General features: G+C 40.0%; 1 protein-coding gene across 3 annotated transcripts in view; it reads left to right on the forward strand.

The window, feature by feature from the left end:
• The window catches only part of LOC100700945 (anoctamin-4), a 50,193-nt gene that overhangs the window by 11,983 nt on the left and 22,599 nt on the right, over positions 1-15,611 (forward strand). Inside the window, exons 3-7 of one of the 3 annotated variants that reach the window (XM_005460439.4) lie at positions 3,232-3,456; positions 12,952-13,152; positions 13,838-13,986; positions 14,150-14,299; positions 15,391-15,491. In XM_005460439.4, coding sequence (XP_005460496.2) covers positions 3,232-3,456; positions 12,952-13,152; positions 13,838-13,986; positions 14,150-14,299; positions 15,391-15,491 — 826 coding nt within the window. Of the gene's footprint in view, positions 1-3,231; positions 3,457-5,173; positions 5,613-12,951; positions 13,153-13,837; positions 13,987-14,149; positions 14,300-15,390; positions 15,492-15,611 lie in introns of those variants that run through there. The other 2 variants (XM_005460438.4, XM_025899807.1) reach the window with 2 other exon arrangements.

The following is a 15,611-nucleotide window of genomic DNA, read 5'->3' on the forward strand; positions in this document are numbered from 1 at the left end:
TAGGAACAACAAGTAGGCCTGCAGTGCAAGAGCGAAGTGCTCTAATAGGGTGATATGGTACTACAAGGTCATTAAGATAAGATGGGGCCTGATTATTTAAGACCTTGTATGTGAGGAGCAGGATTTTGAATTCAATTCTGGATTTAACAGGAAGCCAATGAAGGGAAGCCAAAACAGGAGAAATATGCTCTCTCTTTCTAGTCCCTGTCAGTACTCTTGCTGCAGCATTTTGGATTAGCTGAAGGCTTTTCAGCGAGTTTTTAGGACATCCTGGTAATAGTGAATTACAGTAGTCCAGCCTGGAAGTAATAAATGCATGAACTAGTTTTTCAGCATCACTCTGAGACAGGATATTTCTAATTTTAGAGATGATGCGCAAATGGAAGAAAGCAGTCTTACATATTTGTTTAATATGTGCATTGAAGGACATGTCCTGGTCAAAAATGACTCCAAGGTTTCTCACAGTGTTACTGGAGGCCAAGGTAATGCCATCCAGAGTAAGAATCTGGTTAGATACCATATTTCTAAGATTTTCAGGGCTGAGTACAATAACCTCAGTTTTATCTGAATTAAGAAGCAGAAAGTTAGCGGCCATCCAGGTCTTTATGTCTTTAAGACATTCCTGCAGTTTAACTAATTGGTGTGTGTTACCTGGCTTCATGGATAGATAGAGCTGCGTGTCATCTGCATAGCAGTGAAAATTTATGCTATGTCTTCTAATGATGTTGCCTAGGGGAAGCATGTATAATGTAAATAGAATTGGTCCTAGCACTGAACCCTGTGGAACACCATAATTGACCTTAGTGTCTGAAGAGGACTCTCCATTTACATGTACAAATTGGAGTCTATTAGATAGATATGATACAAACCACTGCAGTGCAGTACCTGTAATACCTACAGCATGTTCTAATCGCTCTAATAGGATATTATGGTCAACAGTATCGAATGCAGCACTGAGGTCTAGCAGGACAAGCACAGAGATGAGTCCACTGTCAGAGGCCATAAGAAGATCATTTGTAACCTTCACTAAAGCTGTTTCTGTGCTGTGCTGAGCTCTGAAACCTGACTGAAACGCTTCAAATAAGCCATTCCTCTGCAGATGATCAGTTAGCTGTTTGACAACTACTCTTTCAAGGATTTTTGATATGAAAGGAAGGTTGGAGATTGGCCTATAATTAGCTAAGACAGCTGGGTCTAGAGATGGCTTTTTGAGTAAAGGTTTAACTACAGCCACCTTGAAGGCCTGTGGTACATAGCCGATTATTAGAGATAGGTTGATCATATTTAAGATTGAAGCATTAATTAATGGCAGGACTTCTTTGAGCAGTTTTGTAGGAATGGGGTCTAAAAGACACGTTGATGGTTTGGAGGAAGTAATTATTGAAGTTAACTCAGAAAGATCAATTGGAGAAAAAGAGTCTAACTTAACATTGATGGTACTAAGAGTAGCTGTAGATGATATTACATCTGTGGGATGATTATTGGTAATTTTTTCTCTAATGATAAAAATTTTATTTGTGAAGAAGTTCATGAAGTCATTACTAGTTAACGTTAAAGGGATGGTTGGCTCAGTAGACCTCTGACTTTTTGTCAGCCTGGCTACAGTGCTGAAGAGAAACCTGGGGTTGTTCTTATTTTCTTCAATCAGTGACGAATAGTAAGATGTTCTGGCTTTGCGGAGGGCTTTCTTATAAAGCAGCAAACTATTTCTCCAGGCTAAATGATGATCCTCTAAATTTGTGACACGCCATTTCCTCTCCAGCTTACGAGTTATCTGCTTTAGGCTACGTGTTTGAGAATTATACCACGGAGTCAGGGACTTTGGATTTGAGGCCTTAGTTTTCACAGGAGCTACAGTATCCAGAGTCGTACGTAGTGAGGAGGTAAAATTATTAACAAGATAATCGACCTCTGTTGGAGTAGCGTTCAGATAGCTGCTCTGCTCTATGTTGGTACAGGGCATTGAAGATGATAACAGTGGGTGGATTATATTCTTAAACTTAGTTACAGCACTTTCAGAAAGACATCTACTTTGATAAAGTCTACTCTCCACTGCTGTGTAATCAATTATTGTAAATGTAAATGTTATCAGGAAATGATCAGACAGCAGAGGGTTTTCAGGAAACACTGTTAAATGTTCAGTTTCTATGCCATATGTTAAAACAAGATCTAGAGTGTGATTAAAGTGGTGGGTGGGTTCTTTTACATTTTGAGAGAAGCCAATTGAGTCTAATAACAGATTAAATGCCATGTTGAGGCTGTCATTTTTAGCATCTACATGGATGTTAAAATCACCCACAATAATTATTTTATCTGAGCTGAGCACTAAATCAGATAAAAAGTCTGAGAAATCAGAGAGAAACTCTGTGTAAGGCCCAGGTGGACGATAGATGATAACAAGTAAGACTGGTTTCTGAGTTTTACAGCTGGGGTGGACAAGGTTAAGCATCAGGCTTTCAAATGAATTAAAAGTCTGTCTTGGTCTTTCGTTAATTAATAGGCTGGTGTGAAAAATTGCTGCCACACCGCCCCCTCGGCCTGTGCTTCGAGATTTCTGGTAGTTAGAATGACTCGGGGGTGTTGATTCATTTAAACTAACATACTCATCCGGCTGCAACCAGGTTTCTGTAAGGCAGAGTAAATCGATTTGTTGATCAATTATTAAGTCATGTACTAACAGAGACTTGGAGGAGAGAGACCTAATATTTAAGGTTCTCCGTGGCCCTTCTCATCATTTATATTTTCATCTTGAAAATAAGGCAGAGGTTATCATACTGCCCTTTGGTCCAGTGTTTGAAGTATTCCTGTGTATTAACTTGTTGTTTTTCAACTTTTAGCTATTGGAGGAAATTGCAAAATTATGCTTAATAATCTATCATTTAATTATATGCTTTTATGTCCATTTATCTGTGTGGCTGCATTACATTGTCATGAATGTTATCATAATTACATTGCTGAACTATGATCTCATGCACTGAGTCAATCATCTTTTTTGTGGTTGCTGCTGAGGACATACCTGGCAACAATGAAAATTCAATGTTTTATTGAAGTTGACAGTTTCCACCACTAGGGGGCAACATTGCAACATCTGTTTGCTGTTATGTTCAGCATACACAGTCCCAAATTGTACATGTAGCAATGCTCCCATAAGATGAATGTTAAAGTTTTCAGTGTCCTCTTCCCTTCTTGTTTAGAATCTCATTATCTGCCTCGATTGTTGTCACTCAACAGGGTTTGATCTCGGGGGTCAAGTGGCCATCGAGTTCTCACACTGGAAGAGTCCTTTTCCAGAGAGCAGCCAGAATCTCCCAAGTCCAGACTGCGTTCACTCCGAGGCCTCTGCTGTCCCGCCCATCAGTGAGCATCTTGAGCCAGTGTCCTGCCCGGCGTCGCTGTCCATCACCCCGCTCCCCACGTGCAGTGCCAGCCAGGAGACCCTGTGTGACAGCAGCACAAGTATGCTGAGAGCTGTGACAGTACATGTTTTAAATTATGAGAACTTTTTTACACCAAATCTACATTTCAGTTAGTAAAACACTGATCACAACAGGTCAGATGGTAAAATCCTGTCACTGCGTTGATATCAGGAGTCATGATTCACCCTCTATGCAATCTCCATAACACTGAAACTGGCACTCTGTGGGCCACACAGCAACTGTTTACTCTTTTAGCTGAAGGTAGTTCTTAATGTCTTTGGTTGTACATATGGGCTGATTGTCATACTGCAGAATTAATCTATGAGCAGATAGACTGCACGGTGTCTGTACTTTTTAGCACTAAGGAAACTCTGAACACATCTGAAGCTAAATAAGGAGAAACGTGGTCTCAACCTCCAAGTTTCCTCCACCATGCATTTCTGTTTCCTGTTGACATTCATCTGCTGTGCTCTCAGGCCCTGGATTGAATAAACTGCCCTTTGTCAACAAATGATTCAAATGTTATGGGAGCACCTCAATGCTCAAGCTTGGCTTTAGACCAGGCACCCTCCGGTGTTTGTGAATTCTCAGCTAATGGCAGTTTTAAAGTTTTATCCTGTCATCCGTAAGTGCGGGTTTCATTTTATTTCAACACTATCAGGTTTTCCCATTCAGTGTAATCAATGCTGAGTCAACACACATATGGACATGATTTACTCTTCTGCCCTCTTTTGTCTTTGGCTAGCTCCAGTCAGAGTCACAGTATAACAAAAGGACAGTTCTATCCGATATCAGGTCACTCTTGAGCCTTTTGTTTGAGGAAATAGCCTCTTTAACGCAATAACTCGGGAACGTAGGAGTTTCAAACTGATACCATAGATGCAACTACTTAAAAACTTGGACTAATTCAAATCTCAGTGACCTCGACCTCAAGGTCAGAGCACAAGTTTTCTGAAAATCTTGAAATGCGATAACTTGAGAGCAAGGCAACATAGGATTTTGAAATTGATACCATATGTGTATCTACTAGGAGTCTGGCGAGCACCAGTATTTTTCCTTCTGACCTCTACAGTTTTAGACCAGAGAAGATGAGGCTGAGATAATGTTTTTATCGGGGACTTCATTCCTAAATATTGGTCAGAGTGTTCTGGCCCCTCGACCTCTGTGTTCACCTCTCTTTACCAGGCTGCAGGTTTTCCAATCGTCTGTTCTTATGTCTGTACATCTCTGCAGAAGAGCTTTGGCAGCACATCTGCTACACCTCTGTGACGTGGTGTAGAACACTATCACTTCTTCAGCAATGTCACCTTTTCAATATGGCTGTCCTTCACCCAGATTTACCCCCACCTCCCCGCACAGCTGTTTCTGCTCCACTTACTTATTTCGCTTAACGAACTGCAGATCTTTATATTGAAAGCAGTCTTTCTTATAGGGTTTTTATTATGACATTATAAACCTGAAATAATGCAAAACTCTCTGTTAATAGATTAGCTAGATTAATGAATATATTTATTCCCAGGTGTGTGTGTCTATGTGTGCGTGCATGAATTTGTATGTGACCATGTATGCCCTTGAGTCTCCATCAGAGGGCCATGCTGACACTGTCATCAGTGCCAACTGTCATTGTTTTGGGCTGCAGCAACACTGACATAGCCGGCCCTTTTTTCTGATTGGCCACTGTCAGAGCAGCTTGACCCCCGATTGGCTGCCAGAGAAGCCCGATTAAGAATGCCGATGAGTAGCTCTCCTTTCTCTCTCTCTCTCGCTTTCTCTCCCTCTGACACTGTAAACATCCTGCTCATGCTTGTGTTTTTTTCCTTCAGTGAGGATCTGTGACAGCTTTTGCAGCTTTCCTGCTGCAAGATTTGAGCATCTTTCACTATGACAGATCCGATCCACATGTGTTTGAATGTTACAGTGATTCTGGACCGACTGATGCAGGGATATGAGGAATAAGGAGTAAAAAAAAAAAAGTGGGGATGCTGGTTGCCCTCGCGGGACATCGCACTTGTTTGTCACCCTCAGCGAGGGGCTGGAGGTGGAGGGTGGTGTGTGCATATGTCAGTGTGTGTATGTAGAGGAGTCATCGGGCTGTTTTGGCATTTGCTGCGGCTCAGCTGTGAAGCCTCTCCCCCCCTCCTCCTCCTGCCTTCTGAGGAGCGAAGCTGCCTCTCTGCCTCTGCCCACCTTCACATGGTGAGTGTCATCAAGTTGTCTTGAAGCAAAGGCAGCTTGATCTCCAGAATGGATGATTCTCTTCTTTTTTTCTGCAGTGCTCTCACTCATTTGTTACCGTGTCCTTCCCCCCACCCTTACGCTGCTTCATCTTTCACCCGCAGTTCCCTGAACAGTGTAAGCATTTGACCTTCATATGCACACACACACTCTTTTTTCCAGCTCCTCACTATCCCCTTTCTCTTGATTGTAATTCTACATGTTTTTTTCCCACACACTCCACCAGCTCTTTCTCTGTGATGCATCAGCTGTAATGCACAGAAACTAGTCATGTCTCTGTGAGCAGTGTCCGTGTATGAGTGTGCGTTTGCTGCGACTGTGGTGACTGGGCACCAGTAGCAGCTCGGCAGGTGCAAAAATTTCCATCCCTTGGCTGCCAGGGAGAAAATGTGCCCCCGGGTATGATTCGCGCATCCAGCTAGAACAAACAATACCTCCTAACTGGTGACTGACACCTAATCCCCCTTGACAACACACACATCGCCCCCTCCCATTTCCCATTAACCCCCCCCACATTCAAACACACACATACACTTTTCTTCTCCTCTCAGCGTGAGCTGTCATCTCCATGTTGAGTGTTTTAAGCAACTAGAAGAGAAGAAGAAATCCTTTTTCACTGGAGAAAAATCTTTAAATATTCTTATGTAATACTAATGTTATGCTTTTTTTAATATTTACACTGAAGACATAATATGTTGGAGATTCGCCAGAACAGGTGTAATTGGAGGGCAGTGGGCTTTGGTATTTTTTTATAAATTTGACTGAGTGATAATGGCAATTTAAAATAAACAAACAAAAAGGTTTAATTTTGTGTACTCGGTCATTATAGAGTCAGGTGGAAACTAACGTTTTCCCAGGAATCTTTACCGTCTTTTGAAAAAAACACACCTTTGTAACTTCTATAGGCTTAGGGTTAGACTCGTCTTACAGCTATAGTTTGGCCAAATTGGGTCATGTAACAGGACAATGTTGCAAGCATACTAGCAAATTTAATTTAACAGTATTTGGCAGGGAACAAGCAGTTAGCAACCAAGTCAGTAAGAAAGCTTTATTTTTAACGTGCTTATCGTGAAGTCACAAAGCGCTGTCCAAGAAAATCAATAATAAAAAAAACTTGGAATAATGACAACAAAAATATAATAGAAAACTAAAACAACAATACAAACGCATCTTAGAAGACAGAATAAAAGCAGTTCATAAAAATAGCAAAAATAAAAAAATCTCTAAACACAATGACACAAAAACATGGACGCTAAAATCTCGTGGTGTGTCCACAGATGTGACCATAAAGCACCCACACCATTTCAACTTCATACAGGTTGTTCCTGGAGACTGTCAAGCTAGCTACATTCAAGATCAAAATAAGAACAGCTCATTAGCCACAATCTGTAAATGTCAATAACCTTTACTTTATAGATTAGTTATGCTTTTAGCTCTAGTTTATACATTGTATGATATTCATAGTCATGGGGCTATTATTAGGCTACTATTTTGAAGCCAATGGCATTTGGAATCAAGACATGATGATATTTCAACGGAAGGGCGAAGCTAATCAGCTAGTGCTAGTTTGGTTAGCAAAGCAAATCCAGAAATTACTAGTAAAACTGTGCTTCTTTAAGTACGACTGAACATTCGGCAGCTGTCAATGTGACTGAGAAACCAGTGAAACTGCACCAAAGACTTGCCATCTAACCTATGCCATCTATGAAGGCTAAATCATGGGTTAATTATGGAAGCAGCAGTGGATCTAAAAACTGTAAAGACTGATGTCACTTTAAAGCAATTTTTTTAATTCAGAAAACTTCAAATATTTTCTGCTTCTGAACGACAAAAGTTATTTAATAGTCACACTGACAGCCACACAAAACAATGTGCATGAGATTTTCAATCACCTTTCTTGACTGACAAGGCAGGAGCAGTGACTCGAAATGAGAGGAGCAGCTCAAGACATGTTGATTAAATATGTACCATATCTGACACTGAAATAACAAGCATGGCCTACTTCTCCTCACATTAATTTTGATGACTTACTTGCTTCAAATACTGGAGATCTTGACTCCAAACTATTTAGCAGACAAGTTTAAATTATTGATATGACATCCTGTAAATGAAAAAAGTACTCGGGCTGCACAAACTGACACAATGGAATATTATGTTAACAGAGGAAGCTCACCACAATAAAAATGCAGATAATAAAATACATAATCAAACTGAGGTTGTTTGAAGTTATTCGAACAGGCTATCCAGAGTTATGTGTCGCTTTTGCATCTTCAAAATCAATAAAGACCTGTTTGAGTGACCACATGAAGCTCCAGTATTACATCAGTTTACACAGTTTTATGAATTTTCTTCAGAGGCAGACAATTTCCCACTTAATTTTTTGCACCATTCCACTGCTGGCGTCTTTTTTTCAGCTTTTGTTCGAACTGTCATTATGTCATTATGAAGCATCTAATGGCCATCAGCATATTGCAGTGAAAAAGTCACAGCAAGGTAACTTTAACATAACTGTGATCAGCTATTTTTAGTTCAAGCTTGTGTGGTTGGAAAGTAGCAATCAGTTTGGGAAAATGTCTGCATTAGTGTGAAACTACTGGTTTTGTTACAATGATGGCTGTTCATACTAAACATGGCTAAAGTTTCATATAATCAGGTCACTGTATGTACAAGTAACCTGAAATGAACCAAACTTTAGCTTCAGCTCTAGCGGTGAGCACCAAAGCCCCTCCAACCTGATGCTTAAACCTTTTGTTTGCTACGACAACCAATTGGAAGAAAGCTGGCTTGAAGTGAAGGAGGCCTTAAAGGCAGTGGAGCTAAAGCAGCATGGTTCAAGCAAAGGATGAAGTGAGGTGCTGCACAAAAGCTGAGTATCAGACAAATAGAGATTATTACATTTCAGTTCTGCTTGGTGGACATTAAGGTATTTCCAGGCTATAGAAGATATAAAATTTCTCCAGAAGATTCAGGGTCTCCAGTTCAGATGTCTGAGCTTCTTGCCTCATCTCTATACAAAAAAACTCTTTGAATGAACATTAAAAAAAATCATGGAAAGAATTTTTTTAAATTGCTTAAATTGCTTTATTTTAGCATTATGCAATTCTGTTATTCCAACTTAATGTACTTTAGTTGGACCAACTTAATTAATTAATGGTGAATCAACTTATATACTGGAGTTGAGTCCAATTTAATTAAATTCAATTGATCCAACCTTTCCAAATTAGAGTAGTCCAGCAAAAGTAGTTAATGCTAAGAGAAAGCCATTTATTAATGTGGAAATACCTTTCCGTGATTATTTTAAAGTTCATTTAAAGAGTTATTTCTTGGAGTGTTCAACAAAGTCTAGAGTCTGGTTAACATAAAACCTGTCTAGGCTTTGCTTTTTTGAATAACAGAATGTACATAGCTGTCACTCCATCCACTTGTCCTTATCAGGGTCACGGGGGGGCGAAGGGTGACTGGAGTCTATCCCACGTGTTATAGGGCAAGGTATAAGCTGGACAGGGCTAACACAGCTCAGGCAATTTAGAAACATCAATTAACCTAACCCCACTAAGCGCATGTTTGTTATGTGGGAGGAAGGCAGAGTACCCAGAGTGAACCCACAGGGAGAACATGCAATCTTCACACAGTTGGTGGATTTGAACTCAGGACCTTCTTGCTGTGAGGCAATAATGGTAACCACCACACTGTCACTCAGAAACAATATGACTGCAAGGCTTGATGCAGAAATTACATTTTTGTCCTTGACAGGTTAAACCACAACAAAGAACAATAGCATACATGTGGTATGTGTATGGTTTTCTGCCACATCCAACCCCAGTGATTTTCCTGATACAACTATTACGAGTTGATGAGTATAAAAACTACATTAAGAGTATGAATATAGTTTATAGTGTACAGTACTTACTTGTATACAGCAAGTAAGTGAGCACATGTGGCACAGGTAATGAGAAAACTTGACACAACATAGCATTTAAAAATATTTTTTTCTAAAACAAAAAAACTGCATCATGCATACAAAACTAGTGAGAATAGAATAAATAATAAAGCAACAACCTACAGGACTAGGCTGCATGTAATGGCATGTTATATAAAATCTTAAAATACAAATAACAAATTCTTCCTCTGGTAATTGAACATTTTTAAGATGCTTTTTTACTGGATGTTCAAAATGAAAAAGGAAATAATCTACAGTGCCACTGCTGAAGTGTGTCTTTATTGAGTCCAAGAAAAAAAGATGTGTGTACACCCAAAGCTTTAGTACCATGTGAACCCAGTTGTGGCTTGGGTTACAGAAGTACCATAAGGTTGTTAAAGTTTGATGAATACATTGTTTGATTGGCCACTGCCTGGCAAGGCGGCGTGATGTAGGCTAATATCTGGTGTCTCAGTCCTCCGAGAGCCAATATTTATAGTAAGCAATTCTCCTTTCCATTAATGAGAGCAGCGTTGGAGTGCTGAGGGTGCTGAGGGTGCTGAGGAAACGGGGTCGGGAAGTGTATGAGGTCATCGCATACTGCCTGGGTTTAAGAGTTGAAAATAACATGCTAAAAAAGCTTCTCGTGTCAGAACTATGGAAGCCAATTTCCACCAGTAACAAAACAATAATAATCATAATTTTTCCATTTTAAAAAAATCATTGTTTTTTTTAAACTATGCATGTAACACAGTAAAAAAGTACACCGATTTAAACTGATACAAAACTGGAATACATTCAGGTATTGAACAAACTTTCAATTTTGTTGTGAGCAAAGCACAATCCATATGTTGTGACTGTTTCACTTAATTTTTATGTATCCCCTCCTGAATACAGATTATGTGTGGTTGAGGCCGACTCCTCCAAAGACACCCAGGCACAGTACAACATAAGTATGACATCATAGGAAAAGAATAGTAAAATTAGGACTTTATTTAATTTTTTCAATTTAAATGAAGCGTAAAAGGTTGTAAGTATTCAGATACTCTTTAAAGTTTGTGATTCATTTTATCTTTTTTCACTTACTGGCAGAAATGAGCTTCCATAGAAGAACTTTTCATCTCAAATCTTGATATTAAACTTTATTCATCTTCTTTGAATAAATAAAGTGTTTTCTCAGTGTGCCCTCTCTGAAGGTTGCAGGTTGAGTTGGTCGCCCTGTTTTTCACTAATATCAGATTCATCATCTTTCCATTAGCTGCATCCATGGAGTCCAATGTTCCAAAGCATCAACTGCTGATTAAAAGCCGGGACACCTCCCCAACCTCTATATCTCTGTCCCTCTTACCACAGCTCAGCAGAAAAATTTAGCTGAGTCACCTTTGCTGTCACAAACGTAAATTCAGCGTGCAAACCTTCAAGACAGCCAACCCACTCTCTCGAAGTCTTCCCACTCTCCAGAGGACTGAAAGTAAGAGACACAGATCTATTTAGATTGTTCGTTTTATGCTAAGCTTGGAATAATTTCTCCCTCCCAGACGGGCACAGTCTAGTTGACCAATAGCTCCAATTAGCATATGTGTTCCCATGCAGAGAGTGTCTATCCTTGGAGGGTCTTTCAAGGTTAATCTTTGCTAAGGAGATAGAAGTTATAGAGCTGTGCTTTTTCTTTTTTTCCCTCTAATTTTCACACAGCTTCCTCTGCCATATTATCTGTTGCTCTACATCCATTCCTGCTTTTTTTGTCTTCCTTTTAAATTTTGCTGTTATACTTAAGCAAAAACTCAAGGAAAGTGTTTGCATAGTGGGAATCGCTGTCTACGTCTTCAGCATTTATTGCATTCTACCCATTGGCTTACACTATTTATTATCTACAGCACGACTGCTGTAGTGTTTCCTCCTAAGGACTGCTCCTATCCACTCTACACTAAACTCTAGCTACCTTTGTAGGTGTCAAAACCTCCATGGATTAAAGATTTAGAAAAGACAGTCTTGATTGCCGGTGAAGCTGTAGTTTTAAAAATATTTCTTTTACAACAAAGTTTTATTTATTTTATTTGCAGAGGGAGGTTGTTGTTGTTGTTTTTGCAATACCCAGAGTGACCACTTGGAAAACTTTCTGGCACATGTGAGTGAAATTAATCTGCTCTACATCTACAGTAAAAGAATAGAAAAGGTAATATCTAACAAAAACTCTTTGTCTCTTAATCCAGTTAGCTGATCAGATGCTTCTGACTGCTTTCCACTTTAAATTGAAACTCAGTGGTATTCTCCAAACTGTGGAACAGCATTCCCCTCCCAGTCAAATCTGCTCCATCCAGCCTGGACTGGACTTAAAACTCATTTTTACTCACTGGCATTTGAATCGGACTTGCTCAGTGTGTCTTCACTCACTTTTTCAGCTTCATGTGTTTAGCACCTACTAAAATGTATTTAAGTCATTTCGTATCTATTCCCTTTTGTGCTTTTTGCTTTTTGTTAGTTTGTTTGTTTTTTTTTAAATCCATTTTGCCTTTTGAACAGGGTTTTGGTCAGTGCTGGTTGTTAACAATGTGTTTAAAATGTGCTTTATAAATACATTAAGTTGAGTTTGAGTCAAGTAGTCTAGCCTTAACTGCGAGTGAAATATACTTAGAAATATTTCATTTGTTTGAAGTTCAACATTAGTTAACTTAGCTTGTGAGAGCAGCCTTGTGTGTGTCAAGCTCTACTGGCCATGATGTGATCGAGTCAAGTGTGCACAGGCAGAAGTCACAGTTGGGACACCGGCAGTTGACATGTTAGCTTAGGAGCTAATAGTTAACATTTTATAACCAGTCAACTTGGGCATTGTTAGTGAAGTCAAAATGGTCTCTGCCATTTCTAGTGTAACTTTAATTGTGGTTTTGCAAGGCTGTGGTTGCTGCTGTCAGATGATGCTGGCTGGAGGGGCCCTTGTGACTTTTGTGTGTGTATGTGTGTGTGTGTGTGTGTGTGTGTGTGTGTGTGTGTGCAGAGTAATTGCAAGTTTGCAAGTTTTGCCTGCCTGACCCTGATTATTTTTGTTGAGTTATTCCTTGGGATGACTCACATTTAGCTTCGGGTCTTTGGTCTTGATGTATTCTTCTTGTATGGATGGCCACTACCATGTAGTTAGTGGAAAAGCTTTACCTGGGGGACGTTCTGACAGAAAGTCTTCTCATGTCCACTATCACAATAGTCCAGTCCAGATGACACGGTCAATACTCGACCAGTTGCTGGCAAGTTTATTACTAGACTTTCTGTTGTGTCTTAAGCAAGAGCAAGTAAATGGAAAAAGATAACAATAAGCACTAAAAGATTAATTGCTATCTCTTAAAAGGAAGCAAAAAAACTACAGTAACATGCTGTGTATCCTTACAGGTGCAAGTTTATCTCTACATGGGTCTGAGCTCCAGCACCAGAGCCTCCGCCGACATAGAGTCCAGCTGCAGCCCTTGGCCTCTGGCTACCGGGCAGCAGACAGACCTCTCGCCTTCCCCTCCTGCGGGGAAGAAGACATCATGGAGGAATCTTTGGCCACAGCCCCAGATTCCAGCACTCAAGATGATGTACCTCCGCTGGGTGAGCACCACCAGCAGCAACTACATTTATGTCGACTTCACTCAGCTTATTTTCTCCCAGCAAGTTTAGCTGACAGCATTGTGGTCTTTCTAATAAAAACCTCTACATCAGCTAATAAAAGGCCATCACTGTTCAGAGAAACTTTTTCAGACTTGGGTGCAGGTTGTTGGCATTTTCAATTACCGTATTTAGAGTCTTTCCCCTATACCTGATATAAAAATAGTAAAATACGATAGCCCTCTCTGCTGAAGCCAACATACTTGCTTTTTGTGACAGCACAAATTAATTAAAGGAGTTAGATACAGTACAGAGCATTGTGAAAGAATCAAAAGCCATTTGAATTGGAATTTAATTTAAGTCCCTTTCCTCTCATACAAGCTCTTGAATAATCAGCTCCTGTTGTATCTGAAGATGTCACTTGTGGTTTCTATAGTTCTTAAAAGTAGAATTTAAAGCAGAGTTGGTTCTATCCCAGAGAAAACACTACGATCGTGTTCATGTTATTGAGCTTTTTAGCTCATTGTTTTGGATTTTTATAGCTAAAAATAATAAGGGATGAAAAGGTTTTCTTACGCTGTCTTATGATTGCTCAGTTATTGAATAAGAACAGCTGAAGTGTCGGCATTTTTACTGGATTAAGAGCTTGTCAACTTGGGTTCTATTCTATTTTCCATTTACTCTCCAGCTGTGAAGGATGTTAACGTGCTTCTTGAACGAGAACGGTCAGGTGGCATCAGCAGCCCGTCCAGAGACGACGACTCCACCCTGCAGAACCAGGGCACCCACAGCAGCATCCTTGATGACAACACAAAGTCGAGTGCAGGTCTCCCAGAGGTCAGCAGTGAAAATAAACAAATCACCGACAGCCAAATGTTTGCTTATTCATCCATCCATCGTAAATAATAGACGATAACTGAGTCAAAACAGCAGAGATAACGTTTCCTCTAAATGGCCAGTTGCTATTCTTTGCTGACTCTCTTTATCTGCGTGTCCTCAGGGGAGGAGTAAGTCCAGTAGCCTTTGCTTCAGTGATGGAAAGAGCCGCATCGATTACATCCTGGTCTACAGGAAAGCCAGTTCACAGTCAGAGAAAAGGGAAGTATTTGAACGGAACATCCGTGCAGAGGGCCTGCACATGGAAAAGGAGGTAAAATAGCTGGCTTGCACAGTGTTCACTAACCATTCGCTGATCCTTTCTAGCATTTTGCACTTTGCAAGTAAAACAGTTTCTTAGAACTTTTCCTTTTCTCTTTTTTTGACAGCAGTAATAAAAGCAATGTGACCTGAATTCCTCTAAATCTTGTGGTTTGCAAAATCAAAACAATAGACTCAGTCAATGAATGAGGCAAACTTTGGATTATAAATCATTTATGATATACTGTATTTTTAATTTTGTTTTGGAGGTCAGCAGTGTAGCACTCAATTCGCTCTTGGGCCATATATTTATTGCTCAAGAGCAATTCTTATAATCACAGGACATTAGCAAAGCAAAAGTAGTGCAGTTCCTTAAAAAGCGATGACTCCAAAGTAAAGGAGAAGCTTGATAGTTTCCGGTGCTGACTGAGAACTGGCTTTGCTGCGATTTCTTCAGCCAACCTGCAGCTGCATTCATTGTGAGCCTCGCTCAACAGCGATACCATTTTATGTGAGGAAGTTATTTAATGCACAGCGCTATTATGCATGTAATCTAAATGGCCGAAGTGCTGAATTTTAAAATGCTCAAAGTCTTTGTGCCGGGTCTGACAGCTGGGGGCTGTCGAGACGTTCAACACTCGTAGAGCAAAATCAAATGCGCTGATAGCAATTTTCTCTGCCGCTGCTTCTCACTGAGCAAAAGTGTCACTTGATAGAAGGGAGAAGGTGGATGTTGTGATGCTGTGTGTTAACCTCAGCTCTGTTTGCTGATGCTGTAGCGCCAAGGTCGTCATTATCTAGAGCGCGCAGCGCAAGGCAACGGTTGTTGTCTCCTTCAACCTTCAGCCCACTTGTGTGTATTTCTTGCATGGAGTCATTTAGTTATTTTTAGGTCTATGCAGTTAGCTTCTGATTCATGTACCCGTAGACAGACTCCTACACAGTCAGGAAGTACAAACAGGTGAGGAAAAGAGCAGATGCTCAACAGCCTGCAGTGAGATATTTTGTAGCTCTTCCCTTTAAGAAATAAATTCTGCTTTATATATATATACATATTATAAAATAGTATAGTTCTATTTATGTGTATGTTTGACTTCATTACAGGCCTCGTTAACAAACAGTGATGTGATCTTCCTGAAGCTTCATGCACCGTGGGATGTTCTCTGTCGCTATGCAGAGCTCATGAACATTCGCATGCCTTTCAGGTGGGAGAGAAATTCTAACGATGCTAATGTGAAAAAAAATTAAAGCTGCCCTGTCGAATTTTCTTATACACAAACAGAAAATATTTGCATGTAGTGTAAATGTAACCCCAACAGATGACT

Source organism: Oreochromis niloticus, linkage group LG17 (assembly GCF_001858045.2).
Source record: "Oreochromis niloticus isolate F11D_XX linkage group LG17, O_niloticus_UMD_NMBU, whole genome shotgun sequence".
Classification (NCBI taxonomy): domain Eukaryota; kingdom Metazoa; phylum Chordata; class Actinopteri; order Cichliformes; family Cichlidae; genus Oreochromis; species Oreochromis niloticus.